General features: G+C 43.2%; 1 protein-coding gene across 2 annotated transcripts in view; it reads right to left on the bottom strand.

Moving 5' to 3' along the window:
* LOC138261990 (pituitary tumor-transforming gene 1 protein-interacting protein-like) overlaps positions 1-25,352 on the bottom strand; it is a 206,591-nt gene that overhangs the window by 108,773 nt on the left and 72,466 nt on the right. For both annotated transcript variants that reach the window (XM_069211608.1, XM_069211607.1), the window contains one exon: positions 1,712-1,780. In XM_069211608.1, the coding sequence (XP_069067709.1) occupies positions 1,712-1,780 (69 nt within the window). The remainder of the gene's footprint in view (positions 1-1,711; positions 1,781-25,352) is intronic.

Raw genomic sequence — 25,352 nt, 5'->3', positions numbered from 1 at the left:
CATTGAAGGCGTTTGCTGGTGTTATTTGTCGGCAGTATTAGTATTTTAATTTGTTCGCCTTTCTCACTCTCCTCTCTCCCCTTCTAAAGACCCCTCTCAGGCCCCTTGTTATATAATCGGGCTGCAGGATAGGTCCGTGGTTCCCGGTGAGTCGGCCCCGGCCCGGGTCAGGCTCTGTTGTTTCGAATCTCTTCCATCTTCTTTTCCATTAGCTGTCTGTGGTGATCTTTGGCCTCTCGGGCTAGTAGGCGTGGGAGCCGCTGCCGTCGACGGAGAGTGCGAGTGGGAACTCCATCCCCCTCTGCGTCTTCTCGACCTCGTGCGGTGTCCCTTAGTAATTGTTCGTTTTGGCCGATGGTTGAGTTTGTTTCCGTTCAGTACTTCGATCTCCCTGGTTTCACACGCACTGGGAGATTGATCGATCTTTTATGATTGGTGGTTGGCTCTGTGTCCCTTCTTCCTTGTGGCCTCAGATTGTAGTGCACAAGCTGTAGATACAAGAGCCCGAGGGGCAACCCCGATGTGTTTTCTTCCCCTCTTCTTTCCGGGGGGAAAGGGAGATGAGGGCCCGATGATGGCAGAAGCAATAAGGGGGCGAAGGATTGTTTATTCAGAAGAGAGGGGGCTTTTCCGTCAGAGTGTCAGTGCTCCTCCCCGGGTATCAGTCACAATGGAGACCCCCCCCCGGCCCAATACCTCTGTTTGTGGTCGTCTCGGTGATGGAACTCTTCCCTCCGAAGCACCGCCGCGATCTGGGCCGATCTCCACGTCCCGGCCCTGGGCCTCGGCTTCCCGGCCGGGGAGGGGGGATGCAGGAGAGAAGACGGGGGACACTGCCCCCCCCCAGGATCTGCTGCAGCGGGTTCCGCTTTTTTTTTTCCGGGGGTTTCGCGCCTCCGGCGCTCTCGGCTTTTCTTCGTGGCCGGCCGCGGGTCGCAAACCCCCAGGTCCGCTCGGGCCCTCTTGCGCTCGCGGCCCGGGCCGCACTCTGCCCCGCCGCGCGGGCCGATTCTGGGCCTCGTCCTCTGCGTTGGGGAGGTGGGGGGATGCAGGAGAGCAGGTAGGAGGCAGTGGGCCAGAGGCGGCCTCAGCCTCTCTCCCCGGGTCCGTTCCGGTGGGTCCCGCCCTCGTCCAGGGCCTCCGGTGTTCCCGGCCACTCCTCGCGGCCGCGACTCCGTGAGTCTGTCTGAGCCTCTGAATCGGGCTCGGGCCTCGCTTTTTTTCTCCCGTCTCAGGGTCGGGGGTCTTGGTGTCCTCTCGACGGGAGGGAGCCACCTAGGGGAGGAGGATTCCGGGTGGATTCAAGGCGGATGACGGAGGGGTCCAGAGCACTATGAAAGTGCGTCCGCCATCTTGACGCCTTGGCCTCGCCCCCGTCTCAACTGGTTATGTTAACTAGGGAACGAGAGCATGAAAGAGCCAGGTCTCTACCCTTTCTTGTCTTTATCTGGACCTAAACACATAGATATACACAAACACATTACTTTAAGTTTAAACAATGCTGAACTAGAGGATGCAATTTAGTAGGGAGCGTAGTGGCTTCAAGTGATGTCACTGGACAAAAACAAAAGTTTCCATCCGAGGAACAATCCTATCCTTCAGAATGCATCATTACTACAAAGGTGCTTATCATGATTTGATACTTCGTGCCCTTCACAAACTCTCAGGTTCAGCAATTACACGGAACTGGAGAAAGATCCACAAACCTTACCTTTTAAGAGCCTGCACTCGTCTTTCCTCTCTCTCACTGGCAAGCCTCTCTTCCTCTGCGCTCAACCTCCTGAAAAATCCACATTAAAAATATTCAATTATGACGTCTTTAGAGAATGGAACATTAAGTTAAAATTCTGCTCGTAATCTGCAGTTCATTCAGCCTTATTACCACCAAAGTACAAGGCCAGACGTAACATAAAATGTATTTACACAATCAGAAGCACAACTGCCTCTACAGGTTTACACACCAATTAAATTTTCATACTTTGCTCCACAGCCTGCCGCTTATGCTAGATTACTCACCCCTTATTTAGAGCGTAAATCTTAAGTGCAAAACAGAGCCTCCACTTGCTGCTTTCATCATTCAATTCTTTGACCCAGAAGTATATGAGCTCAAGAATCTTTTTACATTGGTATTTATCATTAAAATTCAGACAAGCCTCCCAGTACAAAAACACTGGATTTTGATTGTCTCAAAGTCATTTGATATCTACCTGGAAGCTTCACAGCAAGAAGCAGAGCTAAGCGCATTGAAGTCACATATCACTACTCACTGTGCCCTTAATACTTTATTTGAAGGTGACGGAATGGAGATTCTCCAAGCTACTGTATCAGGAGAATATAGCTTTCATTAGAGACAAGAAGGCTAGCACTACGAATTATTTCTCTTTAATCACTCCTCTGTAGCGTTTTAAAGGACACTACGCTTTAGGACATTGTAATGACAACACAACAAAAATAGAAAAGTAGAAGACTGCAGTCCTAAAACGAAGCCTCCTCCTTTCTTCTCCGTTTCTCTGTCGGTTAATCCCACTTTCATACTTCTACGCAGAATCTCCAGAATGAACCCTTTTTAGAACAAAACTTGATCTGCTTCTTAATTCCATTCTTAACTATCTATGTAGCACATATATATATATATATATATATATAACAAAATACAAACTAAAAACTTTAAACTCAAGCTAACAGTTGTCGCTTCATTTTTATAAACTATTCGTAAATAATAAATATATATATATTCAGAATGCTCTTTACTTTCAAAATTAAAAACATTAAACACATATTATACATCTCCAAGGGAGCATTAAGGAGAGATATTGCTATCCTACTTTTCTTTAATGAATCTTGATTTTCCTGTTACAATAAGCTTGGAGAATCACCATTTTATGTCGACAGTAGGCTAGCATTTTACACGTTGAAAGCCCTTCAGTGCCAGTTCTGCACATGGCCCACAGGTGTAAAATACAACCTGCAAAAACTACTGCTCTAGACAAATATGCTACTTTTTAGCATTTCTTACTATTTTCCACCCACAAAGAACACCTTCCTTGCCACTACACCACTCACAGAACATGGTTTGAATATGCCCATGTTCACCCTTACTTCTGACATTATAGCTGTCAACCATCTAGCAACTGTAGCTGTAAAATTGCCTTGAAAGGTTTTACATAAGAAATCAACAACTGAGTTTCACTTGAAACTATGGTTTAAAGCAATCTCAGCGAATACTCCTTCCAACATCGCACAACACACAAACCTGGATGTTCATCAAAGCTTGGATACACACAGATTGAGTCATGGTCTCTGTTCTTTTCCAAATCTCAAAGAAAAGCTCTTACATCCAAAATCCTTTAAAAAGATATGACACAGTAAACATGCCAACTTCCAGGACAGAACACATATAGTTAAACATGCATTTCAACCAGGTGAGAGCTATTATCTTTGCCAAAGTCTTTTAGTCAAATTGTACAGCAGCATGGATGTTGCTCAGCATGGCTAAACAATAGTGCCATGGTGTGTGATAGAGGAGAGTGGACTAGAGAGGCAGAGTGGAGAGGCGTGGAGTACTGTAGAGTGGAGTACAGTATTGTAGAGTGGAGTGATATGCAGTATTATAAAAAGGAGGGCATTACAGTAGAGGGTGGGGCATAGAGTGGTGGGGCATAGAGTGGAGGGGTGCGGAGAGGAAGGGCGTGGAGTGGCGGGGTGTAGAGGGGAGGGGCATATAGCAGAGGGGCATAGAGCGTAGTGAAATACAACAGAGTGGTGTACAGTAGACTGGTATAGAGAGCAGTGGCGCAGAGTGGAGAACAGTAGAGTAGCATAGAATGAGATGGAGTGGGGTGGTGCGGAGCAGAGTGGTGTAAGGTGGAGTGGTGTGGAAGAGAGTGGAGAGGCGCACAGTAGAGTGGAGTGGTGTAGAGTGGCACACAGAACAGTAGAGTGGTGTGGTGTAGAGTGCCGTGTAGTAGAGTGGCGTAGACTACAGTAGTGTAGCGTACATCTGAGTGGGGCAAAAGGGTGGAGTAGAAAAAAGAAGGGTGGAGTAGAAAAAAAAGGGTAGAGTGGCACAGAGTGGTGAGGAGTAGAGTGGCATAGGGTGGAGTGGGATAGAGTGGTCATAGAGCAGAGTGGCACAGAGTCAAATAGGGTGGAGTAGAGTACTGTGGTGAGGGAAAGTGGAGTGGCCTAGATTTGAGTGACAGAATGGATTGGAATAGACAGGAGTGGAGTAGTGTGGACAGGCACAGAATGGGTGGAGTGGAGTAGAGTGGCACACAGTAGAGTGGTGTGGAGTGGCGTAGAGCAAAGTAGCATAATGTGAAGTAGTGTGGAGTGGAGTAAAACGGCATGGAGTAATTTGGTGTGGCAAAGCCTGGCTAGCACAGAGAGGAGTGGCGTGTACTGGCATAGAATAGAGTAGCATAGAATACAGTGGTGCAGTGTAGAGCAAATTGGAGAGGTGTAGAGTGGAATGGTGTAGAGTAGAGTGGGGCAGAGTGGAGAACAGTGGTGCAGAGTGCCATGGCATAGAGTAGATTGGAGCAGCATAGAGTGGAGTGGCATAGGGAGGAGTGGGATAGGGAGGAGTGGGATAGAGTGGAGTGGCCTAGAGCAGAGTGGAGTGGCCTAGAATACCATGGCAAAGAGTGGAGTGGTGCAGAGTGGCATAGTGCAGAGTGGATTGGTCTGGTGTGGTGTAGAGTGGTAGAGTGGAGTTGAGTGGAGTGGCGTAGAGTAGTGTGGCACAGAGCAGCACAGCATAAAGTAGCATTGTGTAGAGTAGTTCAGCATGGAATATAGTGCCATAGAGTAGACAGAGTAGGGTATAAGGGCAGAGTGGTAATGAGTAGAGTGGCGTAGGGTTTAGTGGCGTAGAGTGGGGTAAAGTAAAGTGGAGTAGAGAACAGTGTGATGAAGTAGTACTACTGTGCGCATAAGCAACCAAACCATCAATAGAGATGCAGATATGGTAAAAGCAACAACAATAAGAAGCTGTATGCCTGTGTTAAAAGTAAGAAAGCACATTGCACATCCATGAATAATACTAAAAAGCTTATAAAATAAAAAAGCAGTGCATTGAAAAAAAGACGAGGAAGAATAAAGACAAGTAAGAACGCATGTACTTGGTCAACAAGAAAGGAAGGGAAGCCTACACAAGCTAAGCAATTGAAAGATTGTAAATGAGTCACAACAAAAACAACTAAATGGTAAGCAGTGCGAGGGTTGTAAGCCCACTGAATTGTAAGCAATATGTCTCACAACACAGCATATGAGCTGTGTAAGTAAGACCTAAAAATCGATTTGAGGGACAGGATTCAAAGAGTTAAAATATCAGATTTACATCCCACAATGTTCTAGATCTCAAACGTAAAAGTCTATTCAATTTAATCCCTTTCAGGACTCCACAATCCACCTGATTCCTTCCATAAGGCATGACTTCTGCTTGAGAATATTCAAGTTCAATGGCTGCTCTATAGCAATTAATGGTCCTACAAGAAGGATCTTTCTTAAATAATTGAGATAAAAAGATAATTGACATAATTGTATCTGCCTCCACAGGATCTAAATACCACCACAAGCACCAACAAATCAGATCTTCCCAACACTCTTGTATCTTTCCCTTGCCCCTGGTGCCCATGATTCATGGAGGAGCTCCACTGTTTCCCCTGAAATCCTTCTGTTTCCACTAGTTCTCACATTCAAACAGGAAGGCTAAACATACCTGACTCTACCAAGTGATGTTTACCTTTTTTCGGAACTATTAGTACCTCTTTGGATGCTTGAATCAAATAAGGTTGCTTTCATTGCTACCTTCAGAAGTGAAAGGAAACAGTCTGTCTTGTCCCAAAACGAATTAATAAGACCATTTTACAACAGCTTTACTTCACCATAAATAACATCCTTTCAATCAATGAGAAAGGTCGAAAAGCATAACCTTTCAAATCCTTCCAAACTTGATTGAACACCTACACTGCTACAGACCCTGGTTGCTAACTAAAATACTAATCCAACTGGTAAGATAAATGAGAAGCAAAAATGTCAGCCTCTAAAGGACCCCACACTCTCCTGATCTCCAGAAAAATATCTCTCCTGAACTTCCAGTCACTGTAATATATCAAATGTTGAGAACTCCAAACTGCGATACTGTTGTCTACTCCCAGAAATATTGAGCCCTCAGCTCCAGACAAAAATTTAATCTTTGTTTCACCACCTCTGAAAGCTTCTTTGACATGCTGTCCCCCAACTTGTTGATATATGACACCGGTGCCCTACTGTTTATCTTCAAAAGAACGGAGCGATTCTGTATCTGATTCTGGACTTTCTGATTCACAAAAAACACTCCCATCATCATTAATAAGTTTATATGCTCCGAGATCATTTCCCTTTCTGTTCCCTGCTGAATGAACCTTGCTCCCGTCCTGTCTTCCTCTCTGTGGAATCCAGTACAAAATCTGTGACTGATCCAAAAACAGCACTTCCATTCCATGCTTCTCTAAACATAATGTTTCGGCTCTTTTTTAACTCAGACAAAATGACTGTGTCCATACCATAAACACTTCACTAATCCTTTCATTTTCAAACACTTCATGGCCTTGTAATGAAGAGGCCCCAGGAAGAACTGTCTCAACTGATGATGATGATAAGAATGCTATTACCCTTGCCAGGTACCCTAGACTATCTCCATTTTCAATAAATATCGTACCTCCTGCTTTAGAATATTCACCTTCTTTTCCAGCAATAGCCACTGTGTTTTCACTGTATCCTCCTTGAACCCTCGAAATTCAAACTTCTGGTGGTGGTTTCACTAACCAATGTCTTTCCTGTAGTAAATCTCTTAGAACACTGCACCCTCCATTTTGCAGTGTATATGAACTACATACTTGATTATTTCCCTCAAATTTATAAAGGGTCACCAACCTTTGTCCTTCCACTTGACCAGAAACTAGGTTCTCACAAAACCTCCACACTGTTTCCTCACTCTGATTATTGCTTTTTTAAATCATGTGAAGAACCTCTGCATCCACCTGTGTGTGGATCTCTCCAAAAAATGCAAAGTCTCTCAGTTCTTTTAAATTAGGTGGAACATTCTCAAATTCTAGCTGGTAATCTTGTACACTTTTTGAAACCCATGAATCACCAGGGCCTTCCTTCCAACTTCGTAAACACGTTTTCAACCTGCCTGCAACCTTTTCCTGGGACGAACTGAAAGTAATATCTGTATTTACCGTGCACTGAACCATACTGTGCTCCCTTACTCCTACATGCTTGTTCCTCATCCCTCTTACTTTTCGAGGATAGAAGTCTGCCTGGTAGTGGAAACCTCACGGAGCATTTCTCCCTAGATTTCACTGAAACTTAAAAAATCTAAGTACTACAGTTTATCACTACCCTCCCCAGCCCTACAAGAACGTATAGACCACTACCAAACAGCTTTGAGCTTTATCTAAGGCTGTATATGTAGCCACATATTTGACAAGGCTCTTCTGTGGGTCTTCTGTCCGAAGAAAGCATGTTTCTTCACTTGGTTCTCTCTGTGCTAAATCACCTAACTTAAGATACAGCTTCATTTTTGCTGCTTTATGTCTTTCAGCCATAAAACCTGCAATCTTGTTTTGAAACAAATACTGTTGTTTGGCACCCACCTCTTCGAAGAGAAACATCAAGATTGCTGCCTTTTATGTAGACTTCTTTGACTAGAACAAAAATGCGTGCCAGTAGTCCTAAAATATCCAAACAAATTGTCCTCACATTGTTTAAGAGAACGCTCCAAACCTTTTCTTGGATCTCTGGCAAATGTAAAGAAATATATGATTATTTCATGGTCCAGATTTGGGGTAATGCACTCTGCACTTGTTACATTTGTCTCTTTCCATTTCCAAAGGCTTTCTGATTCAATGCTTCATGTAATCCATGACATGCTCCAAAGGCCACCAATTTGAAAGACAAGGATGTCTAATTTCTTTTGGGTGAAAAATAATGGCTGTTTCCTACTATGGGTGCTGGTTCAGGAGCAGACTGCGGCCTTGCTCATCTTACCCTCAAAAGGGCAGCTGGTAAGCGTTGAAAACCCTAACTTCTTGCTCAATTTGTACCTTCCTAAGAAAAATGCTAACCAAGAACAAAACTGTTAAGCTTAATATTCCTCAAAAACTATCAGTAATTATTCTTAAAAGTGCTAAAGACAATCCTACGATATTCTGCAAAATTGTTTCCATAAATTGGAAATCACCAACCTATATGTAAATGCTTGAATCTAATTTTTCCCAGAAATGTACTTCAAATTTAAATCTTAAACATATAGATCCACATAAAAAAGTACTTAAGTACTGATATAGTTGCAAAGAATTGAGGAAGAGGAAGGACAAGAGGAGCTGTTATTGAATTGTAATGTTTTTATTGTGTGGTCATTGCAATGTTTTAAAGACGAATGTTTATCAAATTGCTGCAGAGTAGTGAATAAAGGGAAATAATGTATAATGCTAGCCTCCTATTTTTCTAGAACATTCTCATAATGAATGGTTCCTTGGGGTTTTCACCTTTGGCTGGGCCCTATATTTTGCTGCATGAAGGGCTGTGTGTACTTTATCCCTGTTAAGTAGCAATAAAGTGCTTTTGATCCTCCTTTCAACATGGCAAAATTGGGATACTCCTAATTGGCATATTTAACTTGCCTCGAAGTCCCTGGTATATGGTACAAAGTATACTTGGGGCCTGTAAAGAGAGGACTTCAGCACCCATTGTGTCAGTGGCAGTGCAAAGAGGTCTGCAGGTCTACCTAGCCTGGTTGTTGCAGTTTCAAACTGCAAATTCAACCTGTCAAAATAACTCCTTTTGACATGTCAAAGCCCCAATCGTCATAGGCCTCTTTTTGACATTACACTCAAAATATTAAATGCGGGTGGTGGGTCAAAACCTGCTTGATAGGTCTTCTAAGGTTTTACGTATAACACCTGGGTGCATTTCAAAGGGAAAAAAACGATGCAAAAACAATTCAGGTATATTTACTGTCTGGTTCCTGGAAAACTCAGCTTTTGTTTAACCAGACTTTTGTCCCCAAGTTTGTTAAGGCACATGACATGCTTCAAACCAAATGTTACTGTTAGATGTTGGGGGACAATAGGATTACAATAGAGCACTCCTACCACACATATCCCTAGCCCTCAGATCCCAGGTCTAAGGAAGCCAAAGACGTTTGCCATCTTGAAAATACCCAAAGTGTGTGAATTGAACCCCAGGCACCTTTACCTCATTGGTTCGGCATGCTCAGGAATCATTAACACCCATAAGTTTCCGCCAAGTATAAATGTGCACCAACTTCTGAACGCTCCTGAACCTGCGGAATATCAGAAGAGGACTGAATCTGCTGTCCGAGGCCTGAGAAAATCCATAAAGTACTGCACATGTTCTCCCTCTTGGACCTAGGACAAAGATGTGGTCTCCAAAAGTCATATCGTTGACCTACTGTTAAGGTTACAGGGACATAACAAGCGACAAGAGGCCTTTTTGGCAACTGCCCAGATGATCAGTGGCAACTGGACCCTGCTGTTGGCTTCAGCCTGACAAACGCCTCCTCCAGAGCAGTGGATTGGGAATTGAAAGACTAAGTCAGAAGGTAAAATCTTTTCCCCAGGACAAACCTGGTTGGTGTACCACCAGTCCATAGTGGTTAGCATCAAAGTGCACCAAGGTCTTGTTCTACCGCAACCACTGACTCTCACTGGCACTGTGTGCTTCTTAGCATTACTTCTACTTAAAACTTAAAAATTCAAAACTCTGGCTTCCCCTAGTGGTTTTTTGTCACTTTGGTGTAATTGTGTTCAATACATTTTACTGTAGGTTTTCAATTCAGTTTGGGATTTTTATTGTTTGGCATTTCAACTTTATTTCTGTTTTAGTACATCATAAATTCTTTACATACACTGCTTCTAATATATGCCTGTTTGCTACCAGGAGGTTGATCTCAGATTTATTTAGTGGTTCACCCTGGCAACGACTGTGATTATTACCCCATACCCCAGTTTCTTACATAGTTTTTCACACATTTGTTTACCAAAATAATTTTCTTCTGACTGTGTTTTTCCATTGTGTACAAACTATATTCCCAGATAATATTGTAACAAGGCCATATCTAAAACCATAGAAGTACTTCAAAACATCCTCAATCCAGCACACTCAGTAGAGCTGACAGGAAGCCAAGTTTTAGTATTAAAAAAAAATAAAAAGTACACAGCCATATTTAGATCACATACAATTGCACCGCATCACAGTTCCAGACACACAGAGATGAAGCGAATTGCCCAGATCACACAGTACTTTGGTGAGCTTAATACACACACATACATATGTGCATGTATACACATATGTATAACTGTGTGTGTGTGTGTATATATATATATATATATATATATATATATATATATATATATATATATATATATACACACACACACACACATATACATATATATACACATACATATATACAGCAACACCAGGGATTTGGCCAAAGGAAATAGTTTGGCTTTTAAAAAAGATTTTTATTTTGGCACAACAAAACTTAAAGCTTATCACGACCGATGTGTTTCGGCATGACGCCTTAAACCGGGCCTGTGCAAACTCTGTGAAAGGCGCCATTGTAATGTATCGTCCTTCCATCATTTCTTTAGCCCAAACCATTAGACCGCAATCCCATATCACAACATGGCTCAATTCATCCACCATTTCTTTACCAAACAAACAACCCCTCCAAACATATTTACACACCTAAGTGCTACATCAGCTCTTTTAAAAAGCGGCGTATGCGTATAAAAATAAAATAATGTTTCAAACAACCTATTAGTAGTCCTGAAATCACATATAAATTCATATACATACATACATACTTATAGACATCCACAGATCAGAATGCCCCCACATGTGTTCCTAAGAAAGGAACTTCTCATCAACAATTTTTCACATCCAAATATCACCTTTTTTTAACCATTGACTTATCCATTTTATTTTCTCATATAATCTGACTTGTACAACTAATCGCCAAGAAATCTTTTCAAACGTATATACTTCATATGTTGATACATAATAATCCATCCAGCAAGTTGTCCTGTTTGCTTTTGGGATCATTCCCCCATTTATCATCAGACATGAGTCCTCAGCATGGAACTCATGCAGAATGGCCTCTATCCAGTTCCCCATACGAAGAAGCTCTGACATGTTTCTACTTGAATCTAAAAATAAATTTCTGTTCTTTCCAGTGCTTAATTTGTAAATAAAAAGGTGCTGGTGCTCCAACCTCTCCTCTTAAACATGCGGTTGCTGCAATTTAATGTGCGACCACGTAATACTGAGGCAGCGTAAGCCTGAAGCCATCTTGGGCCTCTTCAATCCATTTACAGCCACCCCCTGCCTCTTCAGCTTACTCTTACAGCTACCTGCTTTTCCCCCTTCCTGACGCTTTTTTATGTTTCTCTTCCTCTGTCTTTCCGACAAATCTTTTGCTTGCAGTAAATGCTTGAGACTAAGCGTCGGCCCTCAGAAATAAGTGCCGGGGCTCCGCACCGGAAACAACAAGCACAAATTAAGCACTGGTTCTTTCACAATACATGGGTCTCATTTCCCTAAACTTCCAATTAATTAAAGACCATATCCGGAGAGCATAAACTCAATATAATGCCTGTTGTCTAATATTCTTAACTGTACAGGGTCTCACAAAGTGACACCCAACTTTGAAGTGCCAGTGCTGCTGTTAATACCGAAAGTGCATATAAAGTGCCAATTCTTTCTTAAAGTGCAAATCAGCATAATGCACTGAAAAACAATTGCTACTAATCTTCATCAAATTCCCTTGCAACGGAACACCACTGTCCCGCCAGGCAGCTCCCAAAGACATTATACACACAGGGCATCACACCTCATCAGTCCAAACCACACAGTGTGCTAGTGCTTCCTCAGGGTGCACATCAACCTAACATTATTGGGGGACACTCACAATGTATAAATATAAGATTCCTTCCCAACTTCCTAGCATCCTCCTTCTTCACTATTCTCCAAGCTAAAATACAACCAACCAGGATGAAAAAGGGTAAAGAGCTAGCAATTCCATAAAGTACAAGTCAATATACCATTAATTACAATTATTTCAAATAAAATTCATTTAATCTATAGGGGCACTGTATGATATTTCCTAAATGGAGGGGAGTGATCCACTAATAAGAAAATATCCCTAAAAACTAGTGCTCATTAGGTGGAAGAGCATAATCTCATACAATTCATCACTTGATCATATGGAAACAGAACATCCTAATCCTGGGTTACAAGAAGTGGACCTGCAATCATTCTCAAGGTACGAGTACATATTCTCAATCCAAGTTGGTACCACCAATCAACAATAGAATCATGGGACAGTTAACAAAGAGATTAAACAACTCTTCAGATGGAAATGCAATTCAGCGTCAGTTTTATGTCCCCACGGAACCTCTGTTCAAGTAGTGTTAGAATCAATTGGGATTCCTCCCTTCTCCCCCAGTCCTCACCCCCCGAGGGTGAGGTTTTACATGTATAATCCCATAATCCTGGAAGCCAGTTAGGGACCGGGCATGGTGTTGTTCAAAAATGACCAGCCAACGATAACTCTGATCAGCAATCCTGATAGCTCGAATATGCTGAGGGATTCTGATTTTTACTTTTTAATCGTGCTGCCCACATATAACTTATTGCACCCACATTTTAATACATTAACAACATGGTCTGTGATGCAGGTTATTCTGTCTCGTATTTTGATACTCCAACCTTCAAAAGTCTGAAATTTCTTACAATTTAAATCATAACTACAGGTTTTACAAGTATCACACTTGATGAACCCCTTGGTATTATTCACTAAACAATTATCTGCTCCAATTTATTTTTAAGAGTCAAAAAAGCTACACATCAATATATCACCTAATGACCTGGCTCTCCTAGAGGTTACTCGGAGACCAACATACACAATACTTTTCAAATGCTCATCCCTACTGTAGACATGCCACTTCTTACACAAGATCTTTCTCACACTGGATTGGGATGCATTTTACTCCCACAATTATCTTTTAATTCCCTCATCCTTCTTCACACTAACCTTTTTCTGCGGATACAATAATTCCTGTCTCTGTTTTATAGTGATTCTCTCCTTGACGATTTCTAACACATCCACAGGAGAGTCTGTTCAATCAATTGTTTCACCATTTTCCCAATTTCCTTGTCACATTCCTCACAACTAGAAAAGATACTTTTTGCTCTTATCATATGACTGTAGGGGATGCTCCACTTCAACACTCCTGGATGTTCACCATTAGCATGTAGAATGGCATTAGTTCCCATTGGCTTCCTATGTATTTTACTAACCAGCTTGGCATCCTGAACATCAAATTCAATGTCCAGGAAGTCATAGTGAACCTTACTATACAAGTAAGTAAATCTAATGTTGTACTCATTGGGTTTGAAATTCTGTATGCATTCCTGTAATTCCAATTCACCCCCCTCCCACAAAAAGAAGAGATCATCTATGAAACATGAAAATAATACCACTTGGTAGATAAAGTGATACTTTTCCTCAGCCCAGGCCACCTCTTTCTCTGACCACCCCATGAATAAATTTGCATAAGAGGGGGCAAAGGAGGTGGACATTGCTATACCCTGTAGCTGATGATAAAACTTATAAAAAATGAGCACATTATGGGTGAGGCAGAATTCAAGCATACTAATAATCATTTGGGTGTGATCCAAGTGCTCAATGGGCCTGCCCCTAAGAAAGTACTTGCAGGCCCGTAGTCCAGCTCCATGGTTAATTGAAGTATAGAGGGATACCACATCTAGTGTCACCATAGTGTAATCTGACTTCCAGAGAACCTCATCCAGTTTCCTTGAGAAGTCACCTGAATCTTGCAAGTAAGACGATACCCTTACCACATATTGCTGTAACAACAACAGGTCCAAATATCTTCAAGTGTTCTCCAGGAGCGATCCCATGGAGCTTACTATGGGCCTTCCCGGTGGTGTTTCAATATTTTTGTGGATTTTGGAAGAAAGTATAATGTAGCAACTTTTGCTTTTTCTGTTCTTAAATATTGATATGCGTTACAATCCAACAACTACTGCTCATACCACACTTGTAATTTGGAGTGATATTCCTTCTCAGTCCCACCATTGGATTCTTGGATGAACAGATATAATGCATTATGTCACTCAGCTGCTTTCTTGCCTCCATTAAATACATGCTGCTGTCCATCAACACATTGATACCCTCCTTTATCCGAGGGCTTTATAATAAGTGACAGATTGCTTCTGAGCTCTATAATGTCCTTCCAATCTATTGGCGAGAAGTTGCTCCTTTGATTACCATAATTTCATTTCTTCCTCAGGTCGTTTAAATGCTCCACGACCAACTCATACAAAAAGATCTATACTGTTGCCCGGAGGCAACAGAGGACAAATCTTAGACTTAGGTTTGCACCCACTTCCCGTTTCATCGATGTTAAAAACCATTTGCCTGACAGTATTAATCTGTGCTGCTTCTATTTGTGATACCAGTCCCATACTCTCTTCTGGCTCTATTTAGATTCCCCCACTTACAACTGTAGTGAAACCCTCATTAGGGTCATGCTCCAATGGCACCCCAGCTGTTCTATCCGCAGATGGAATAGCAATGGCCTCATGTGCTAGTTCTTGAATCTCCAATAGGTGCGCAACATCCGAAATTCTGAAGTTAAATGGTTTGGACCTCATATTGCCACAGGTATGTGTACACCCTTTGATTTCATTGAATAATACTTGTGCAATTTCAGTTTACTTACATACTTATACAATTAAATCCTCATGGCTGTGAAGTCCGGTACTGAGGTTTGGCAGAAATTTAACCCCAAATCATGGATCATTTCTTGGTTTGGGAGTAGGACTGATGGAAGAGATATTCACAACAAAGGTTTTCCCCTCATTACTGTCCACTGATGCCCTCACTTCTTGCCCTTGCCACATCCTCTTCCACTTGCCCCTCCTCTTTCTAGACCTTCATTTCTTGCCCCAACTGTATTCGGTTTCCTCTTTGTCACATTGTCATGCGCCGGAGCTCTCAAATAAAATCCCCCTTCTCCACAGAGGACTTATCTGCACTGGAGCCAGGGTCCAAGCTGAATTCACTCTCACTCAGTGTGATGGCAACAGGCTTATTCTGCTTCTCCTGGGTTCTAAGATGATCATGTTTCTTCACAAAAGTGTAAATACTGCCATACTGGTAATCCAGCCTGTCCCTGGTAAATGTCGTAGATTTTCTTTCCATTATTTCCAGACTATAATCTTGCAGGGTTTTTTCAATTTTTATGAACATCTCTTTCATTGTCATTTCCTCTTTATGTTTTTTACAGCTCGTTCATGATCTACTCTATTTTAGCAGATTGCAATTTCAATTTCCTCTTTGCATGTTTAATACCTATTTTCATTAGCCTCACAAAACATTCCTCTGTGTTTCCACACCATTTGGTCACTAAAGCATCGTCCATGTATGTCGGCAACAACACGATGCGTAGGCCTCTAAGAATCCTCATGCACTCCAAATATCTACTAAGAGAGGTCATTTCCCACCATTGCTTTGATTCAATTTTTCTCGCTCTCTACAACGCTTTGATGAGTTGCGCCAGTGGCATATCGGTCATAGCCTGATTTATTCCTCCTGCTGTATTTTCCACTGTCTCACTGAAAGTGCGCTCCGCAGCTTGCTTCCATTTCGCCAGCCTGTCCTCCATTCTGATAATATAAACCCCTGTTAGGGGCTGATCACTCCTATGATCAAAAGGGTATTCTCTCTTTAAATGTGTAAGCACTCTTCTTGTTTCTTAATCAATATCCTTTTTGCTGACAGCGATTGTAGCAACAAATCTTATTTTACTTACATGTGTACATACATACACACACACACACACACACTTTTCAGACACAATAACAGAGAAGCAAAACACACCCACTGCACTGAAAATTACTTTTTATTTTAGCTCTGTAGTGTGAATGGCTCACTTTGCGGCCTCCAAATACAGCCATGGTGTTGGAAATGGCCCTTTTTGCAGGGTTATCCCCAAACTTTTTGCCTTCTTCCTCCTATTTTTTTCAGGTATGTGTTTGCTGGTTTATTGTCTCTGCGCACTTTACCACTGCTAATCAGTGCTAAAGTGCAAGTGCTCCCCATATAAATTGTACTGGGAATTGGTTTATCCATAATGGGCATATTTGATTTACTGGTAAGTCCCTAGTAAAGTGCACTAGAGGAGCCAAGGGCCTGTAAATCAAATGCTACTAGTGGGCCTGCAGCACTGGTTGTGCCACCCACATTAGTAGCCCTATAATTATGTCTCAGACCTGCCACTGCAGTGTCTGTGTGTGGAGTTTTAACCTGCAAATTCGACTTGGCAAGTGTACCCACTTGCCAGGCCTAAACCTTCCCTTTTACTACATTTAAGGCACCCCTAAGGTAGGCCCTAGGTAGCCCCACGGGCAGGGTGCAGTGTATGTTTAAGGTAGGACATATACTGGTGTGTTTTATATGTCCTAACAGTGACATACTGCCAGATTAGGTTTTCACTGTGTAAGACCTATCGCTCTCATAGGTTAACATGGGGGCTGCCTTTAAATATCCTTAAGGCTCAGATTCCCTTTGAGAGCAGATAAAAATGTGGAGTTTAGGGTCTCTGAACTCACAATTTAAAAATACATCTTTTAGTGAAGTTGGTTTTTAAATTGTCTGTTTGAAAATGCCACTTTTAGAAAGTAGGCATTTTCTTGCTTATACCATTCTGTGACTCTGCCTGTTTGTGGATTGTCTGTTTGGGTCAGTTTGACAGTTGGGCTGTTTTGCACCTCTCTAGACAGTGGCACAAAAGGGGGTGGGGGTGTAGCCTGCATATCCTGATGAGCCATCTGAGCTAGAGAGGAGAGAGGAGTGGTCAATCACACCTGAAAGGACTGTGCCTGCCCTCACACAATGCAGCCTCTGACCCCCTGGTGTGCATCTGGTGCCTGGCCTGGACAAGGAAGGATCTTGCAAACACTTGAGACTTTGCTTTGAAGTTTGCCAACTTTAAAGGCAGAACAGGGTATAAGAAGAAGACCCAAAACCCCAGACTTTTAGAATCTTTCTAGAATCAAGAGGAACCTCTGCAAGGAGAAGAGCTGAAGGAGGAGTACTGTCCCTTTGCTGTGCTGCTTTGCTGGATTGGCCTGCAGTTGCTGCTTCTGCCTGAAAAGAGTGCAAAGGGTGAACTTTGCTGTGTATCCTGCTTGAGAAAATTCTCCAAGGGCTTGGAGTAGAGCTTGCCTCCTGTTGGAAGTCTTAGGGACACCAAAGACTTCAGTTTCCTCGACCTGCAGCACTGGGTACTGTTTGTGTTTTGTGCTGTTCAAGAGCAGAAACCATTGCGACGCCGCCAACGACGCCGCAGGCCTGCACCGTGACCTGCCGACGCCACACAGAGTTGCATTGCCACGCTTCGCACCGCGACCCTGGTCTCCCCGACGCCATCATCAGATGACTTCACAGAGCCACTGCTTGCATCGCGACCTGTGGGCCCCGCACTCCGGCATAGCCTGCTCACACTGCAGCCTGGGCATCCCCAACGACGCCATCCCTGAAGACAACGGCGCTGTTGCCTGCACCGTGGCCTGTGGACACTGCTCGTGAGGTACACGAAGCACCGTCCCATCCCGCACCGCTGCGGCGGTCCACCGACGCCAGCACCATCGACTCCTGTGTCATCACCAGGCATCCTGCCTGCACCATTGCCTGTGGACACCGCTCGTGAGGGTCACAAAGCACTGTCCTTCACCGCTGGCTTGGGCCTACCGACGACAGCACTTCAGCAACAACGCTGCCGCTGCCTGCAGCGTGACCTGTGGACACCGCACGCCACACTGCCCCGCTTCACACCTCAGCCCTGGTCTCACCGACGCCGCTGGATGCCGTCACCGAGCCGCTGCCTGCACCGTGACCTGTGGGCACCGCACATCGCATCGTCCCGCTTTGCACTGCAGCCCCAACGCCATCCACGCCGGCGCACCTCACTTCATCAGCCTGGAGTTCAATCTGTAACGCATGTGACCTCAAAGGCCCGACGACTCATGCACCAACACCGCGACATCAGGGACGCCGCTCTCCGGAGATCACCGCGAGGATCACGACACCCTGCAAATCCAAGGTACTGTTTGTGGGTGTATCCGACACCGTAGCTGGCCCGCAATGCCGCAGCCGGCCCTAACTGTGGGTTTTGTTGATCACGATGCCGTGATAGCCCCAGGTGGAGCTATCAACTTCAAGGAACTGTATTTTTGCGTAAATCTTTCAGAATTCATATTTTTATTACTGTATGTCGGATTTTTATTGTCTTTGATCTTGTTTTATATAGATAAATATTGGCTATTTTTCTAAAACTGGTGTGGTGTCCATTTGTAGTGTTTTCACTTATTACTGTGTTATGTGCAAATGCTTTACACATTGTTTCTGAGATAAGCCGGACTGCTTGTGCCAAGCTACCAAGGGGGTAAGCAGGGGTTATCTGAGCAGGTATCCTCATCCTGACTAGACTGAGGGTCCCTACTTGGACAGGGTGCAAACTGACTGCCAACTAGAGACCCCATTTCTAACACATGGCAATATATTTTTTATTTAATAAAAAAGCTCACATTGCCAGCCTCAAACTTTGTGCAGAAACTGAGGAATGGCTAGAAGTGAACTACAAAATAAATAAGTGACTTACTTTTAATATTTCTGGTGGATACTATATTCAAAGCTTCCTCACCTTGTGAATCTTCCCAGATGCCAGACTATCTGGAAAACTTCTGCAATAGCTCCTGTGCACCATCTCTTGACACGGCACCATGGAGATTCCTATTTTTCCATGCTCTGAGACGAAAAGCTTGGCTGACAATATTAAGTTTATACGGCAGGGTGTAAAAAGAAACCTTGGATTAATACACCTTTAAGTCCACTTCCCAAAATTTGGAGACATGTAGGAGGTGCAGAATCTGCAGTTAGGTAGGTTATACACCAGAAAGAACTGAAGATACATAACCCCTAACAGTGCCCACAGCAAAGCTTTGCTAGAGCAGAGAAAAAATGAAAACAGAACACCACACCAGGTTTACCTATAGGAGAATTAATTTGCTCCTCCTCACACCATGGGACAAATTACCCCAACAGGCACCCTAACAAGCTGAATATCCGTATATGGTGGAGAGTAGACAAATTGATATTCACCACTTCTAGAAAAGTTTGAAACCCCTGAGTTGGTTCCATTCAACCTCTAAGCATGGAGTTAGAATGTGGAGGTTTGCGTGTAGAACTCTTCCCCGATGCCACGATGGCAGATCCTTCCAAAGTGAAAATCAAAGAGGAGGGCTACTGTTCAGAGTATCGGACTCTCTGAGCACAGTCCAGGGCCATCTGAACTGTAGTGTTGTGAAAAATGTGCGCTAGGACCCTCGTGGTTGTGGGCAGAATCCATGGAGGAATTACATAACTTGCTGGGAGGTTTTAGGGTGTGGTTATTAACAGTTACGACATGTTCCAAGGGCAGTGTTTAATGTTATGTGGAGGAATAATGATGTCTATTACAGAGCTCTGCATGGCGTGGTCCTCTACATGCTGCTGGACTGGGGAAGATGCTACAACTGGTGACAATTGTAGAAGATACATGTCTTGAAGAACAGAGATGGCTGTCCCTGAGAGTCTGCAACAACACAGGAAACTGCTTGTGCATGCCATAAGCGCACAAATCAATGAGAAGCAATTCGAAGTTGGTGTGTGTGTGGAGTCGAAGCCCCGCTCTAGCCCATATACGGCCCTCAAAGAAGTGGAAGGCCCTGCTGCGGAGAGCACTCTCACAGCCCACCAGAATCCGCTTGTAAGGCTGAAAGACTAAATACTGCGTCGTGCCATAACACAAAGCTATCATTGATACAAAACAAAGCGCTCAAGGCAGTGATAACCAGGCACAAGGCAAAAACCCTAAATGCAACAATGATCAAGTGTGAGATACTGAACGGCTACCCACCATCAAAAAAGAAGATAATGATACACAATTTCAGTTCAGGTCTGATGACCCAAGTGAGAATACAGGGTTGGTACTTACAAGAATTACCGGTCCAAGAGAACAGCGGCAGCCATCTGAACTGCTTGTACCTTCAACGGTGGTAGAAAGAAGTGCAAAGTATGATGCACCTGTGTTTCTGAAACCCCCACCGCCATGCGACATCGCCGAAAAGCAAAATATTGGAGCCAGGTGGACCCCGTGGATTGAAACATTTGATAACTTCATAGATGTCCTAGAAGAAGTAGATGACAAGCAAATCATTACGTATTTAAAGAACCTTGCTTGTGATGGAGTAAAAGAGATGCTGAAAGAAAATATCACAGGTTGATGCAATATTCTACTGTAAGATCAAAGAAGAATCAGGTTCCAAATTCAATCCGATGCCATATATCCATTATGAAAGGTACGTTTTCAATCAAGCGAGACAGTAAGCTGGTGAAACGATGGGTGAGTTTGTTGAAAGATTTGACATGCCTATCAAGCCTGCTAGTTTAGTGAATTTAATGATGAAGAAGTCATGCGCCTCAGAGTCATCAATGGATATTTTTCAGACTCTTTCAGAAGGCACACGTTGAGAGAGATGCTCAGTCCAGAGAAAATACTAATGGCTGAAAGACCTGATGAAAGAGAGATTGAAAAGCTGCTGATATGGAAGCTCGAACAGTGAAAAATGAATTCAGGTTAGTCATAAAAAGCAAGCACAAGTAAGATGCACAGAGTTGACGTCTTGAAAGAAGATATAGTTGTGTTTCTAATGTGGTTTTTCATTTCCCTATGAAGATAAATGTCCAGACATGCAAAGGTTGCAGTAAAGAAAACCACTTCATAATGATTTGCAAAGTGGAAGAGAAACCAAATTTGTCATAGCGGGAAGAGAAAATGGATGACAGAAGGCTTCAGAAGCATTCTAGCCATGGCCAAAAGGCCAAAAAGCAGCACCAGTTGCTACAAGTAGAAACCCAACAATCGGTCGTCATAGAGCTTATCCTACACAGACTCTTCATACTCATTATCAAGCACAAGTGACGATGATGGCTGTGCCATGATGATGTTGACTAAACAACGACAGGCACATGTTGGTTTGGCAACATTGAAGGAAGAACAAAAGACAAAGGCAAACCATCAAACAAAAAAACTGAATTCATTTTGACACTGCCCTAAGATTACAATAAAGGTCAACGGTTGCCCCATAACCATTATCATAGACAGTGGTGCGTCGAGTAACATCATGTCAGTTGAAAAGTTTAATAGCCTGTCTCCTGTGCCATGCCTCGACCCATCAAGCACAAAGGTAAACACATGGGCTGCCTCCAAACTGTTGCAGAGTGAAGGGTCATTCATAGTGACAATGCATCACAAAGCAGTATCAGTGCAAGCGCCAATTAAGGGTTTTTCCAGGAACTTCCTCTAGTGCATGCCCACTTAGTTTTGCCACTGCAGCTCACATCGGATTGATATCTTTAAATTACAACCTTCACACATAATACAAAATTGTAAGTCAGTTTCTGCCATTGTTTCATGGCCTAGGAAGGCTCAAGACAATGAAAGTGCAACTTCACATTAATGAGGACATTCACCCTGTTGCCCAGCGGCACCACTGAGTTGCTTTTCACTTGCAAGAAGCTATTGAAAAAGCTCTAGAAACGCTATTGAAGCATGACATCATTAAGGGTCTACCAGTCATACGTCATGGGTCTGGCCCATAGTAGTGATTCCAAAAAGGGATAGTGGAGGTGCAGTACACATCTGTGTTGATATGTGTGAGGCCAACAAAGCAATCGACAGAACAACATCCTGATCCACACAAAGCGGAAGCGATCATGCAACTGAACTGTGTCAATGTCTTCTCGCGTTTTGACCTGAAGAGGGAATACCATCAACTAGAGCTGGAAGAGAGCTGCATGTACATCACTACTTTTTTGCTTCATGTTGTTCATATTGAAAAGGTTGACTTCTGGAGTGTCATCAGCTGCTTAACTATTTCAGGATGTTCTACGTCGATTAATTCAGCCGGTCATGCATGTTTTTAATTACAGTGATGACATACTGGTATTTGGAGCAACGCAAAAGGAGCATGACAAGGCTCTTACACAAGTGTGCCAGTTGTTTGCTGATGCAAGTTTCACTCTGAATGAGGCACAGTGCGAGTGTCACAAAACCAAACAAATTCTTTGGGCACATCTTCTCCGATAGGGAAAGAACTCCTGACTCAGATAAAGTGCAAGCACTACCAGTCACTTGCCCCCCACAGGATGTCACCATGCAGCGATCTTTTTTGGGCATGACCAGTGATTGCTCAAGGTACATTTGTGACTTTGCTACAGTGAGTGCCTCATTGAGAAACTTGACAAAATGAAATGTTCTTTTCCAGTGGTCTCCTGAATGTGAGCAAAGCTTCAAAAGCATAAATTGTGCAACTGAGAATGAAACAGAGATGGCCTTTTTTAGCCCCAAGCTGTATACTGCGATCACGGTAGATGTGAGCCCGGTGGGGCTGGGGGAAATCCTTACTCAACACAGTGGTCATCTGAATGTTTAGAGTCACGTTGTGGCCTATGCCAGTCGGAGTCTGTCCAATCGTGAATATTTCATGTGTTTTCATAAGTAAAGCATTTCACTACCATTACAGACTACCAAGCACTGCTCACTATTTTCCAAAATCCAAAAGCCCCCTCGCATTGAGAGGTGGGAGATGTGACTGCAAGAGTATGACTATGCAATTGTACACAAGATGGGTAAAGATCAGAACCCTTCTGATTACTTTGCATGAGTACCACTAAATCTTCACAGTGCAACATCGAAAACAGCTGAGGAGTACATTAACTTAATTGTGAGGTCCGGTACACCAGCAGTCCTAGCCACTGAACAGATTATTGCTGCCACCAATACCAATAAGAACATGGTGATCCGCAAAGACAAAATTTCAACTTAATCATGGAAGAGAAACACTCAACCTTTTGCTGACATTGTTATATTTCAAAATAATCCAAAATGTACACGATGAACTGTCTGTAACTAAGGAAGGTGTTGTATTGAGAGGCTCGGGAATTGTCATACCTGAGCGCCTCAAACAGCAAGTCATTGAACTAGCCAATGAAGGGCATTGTGGCATTGTAGTCACCAAAAGATATCTAAGAGAACAAGTGTGGTTCCCGCGCTTAGACGAGCAAGTTGAGAAAGACCTTAAAAAGAGCCATTATTGTAACTGCCTTTCCCCAAAAGGGATGCAGCATCCAGTGACAATGATCATCCTGCACAGGTTTAGGAAAGAGTTGCAGTTGACTTCTTTGAGCCATTAAGGAACGGGCATCATCTCAAGGTAGTCATGGATGATTATTCACACTTTCTTTTAGTAGAGGAGCTATCATCAACAACCCATGACATGGTCATCGAGCAGCTGGACAACATCTTGGCTGCATGGGGTATCCGTGCAATTCTCAAATATGACAATAGTCTGCCGTTCAATAGCAAAGAATTCAAGGAGTTTCTAATAAGGCTAAATGTCAAGCATCAAAAGAGTACACTTCTATGGCTACAAGCCAATAGTGTTGTCGAACAATTCCTGGGTACCTTTAAAAGGATAATTCAACTAGCGTTGTTGGAGGGAATCAAGTTAAACCAGGTCCTGCGTCAAACCCTCTGTGCCTATCATTCAGCTCCTCACTTTACAACTAGTGAGGGTCCTGCCACCTTGTTATTTGAGAGAGCCATCGGACCCAAACTGCCTTAGTTAGCAGTGGACCGACCTTTGAATACTGATAAGGTTCGTGTCAAAGACACTTCTCGAAAGTGCAAGATGAAAACACATACAGACTGGCATCGACAAGTCCAGGAAACAGTCTTCAATGAAGGTGACCGGGTCCTGGTCAAACAGAAAAGAAAGCGGAAAATAGACACTCTGTTTGCCGGCAATCCTCTGAGGGTGGTGATGTCCAAAGGACACATGGTGATGGCACAGTGTCCCAGACAGTACATCACACTGGACCCGTGCATTTTATGCACCTACCTTAATGTTGATCAGCTCCAACAATTATAAATGAGATGATCCTGCCTGATAGTCCAGATCGAGCATCTGAACTAGGGCCATCAGTGCACAACCAGAGTACATCTCAACTACCTCATACCACTCAATCTTGCTGACTATAGTGTGAGTGCCTCAACGCCTTACTCAAGAACTATAATGTGACTATTGTTTATACTTTTTATTTAACAAGGGAGGAGATGTAGGCTGGTGTGACCATGTGCACTAGCAACCTTGAGGTTATAGGCAGACTCTGTAGAGGAATTACATAATTTGCTGGGAGGTGTTAGGGTGTAGTTATTAACAGTTATGACGTGATCCAAGTGCAGTGTGCGATTGTATGCATAGGAACAAAGACGTCTGTTACAGAGCTCTGTGTATGGCGTGGTCCTTTACATGCTCCTGGACTGGGAGGACGCTACATGAATGAGCTGTGGTCAGACCTGCCTGTCTTTTTTTTTTTGTTTTGTTACACCTACGGTATCAGAGGCAAGGTAGAAAGGAGCAGAGGAGGCTAAAATCCCACCATAGTGAGAATTTGTCTTGTACATAACATTGATGGAAACTCTAGACCACAAAACACTATGCATTAAGTGTTTTCGGAGGAGTCTAAAAGGTCTACTAAGGGCATGTCCCACTGTGCTCAGATGCCCCATGCCACCTGTAAAATCACATACAACTGATGGTTGGGAAAATAACATCCACTAAATTTCTCTGCCGTAACATTGAGATCCCACTATATAACACCCTGCTTGTTACAGTACCACATGGCTGTCAAGTGTTCCACAAAGGCATACTGCTCCAGAAGATGTGTGATGGCGCTGCTCGACCATAGATCAGAAGACTCGAAGCTCCATCACTCCCAGGTAACTTCCCAAACTGAGACAATTCATCTGTTACTACTGTGAAGTCCAGAGAGAGCACTTAGAACAGTCCTCAACAAGGAAGTGTCACCATTAAAGGACCTGAGTCAACCTATCAGAGACATGCATCTTGACCAAGATGTTTCCCCAATATTAGACCCACTACATACACAGGTTAATTTGAAATGCCTGTAGGTGTCACAAAGTAGGAGGTGCAAGAGCCTCAAAAGCATCAAGGCTGCAAGAGTAGCTCTTGTCTGAAAAACTGGAATTATAGCCTGAATGTCTCAGACTCTAAGCAGATGTAGGAAAGACTTCAGTGTCGAAGATGGCATCTGTGAAAGCTGAGGATGAAATTTGAACTCA

This window comes from Pleurodeles waltl, chromosome 10 (assembly GCF_031143425.1).
Source record: "Pleurodeles waltl isolate 20211129_DDA chromosome 10, aPleWal1.hap1.20221129, whole genome shotgun sequence".
NCBI lineage: Eukaryota > Metazoa > Chordata > Amphibia > Caudata > Salamandridae > Pleurodeles > Pleurodeles waltl.
Note: the sequence above shows the minus strand (reverse complement) of the source record. Positions and strands in the feature narration are given on the sequence as shown.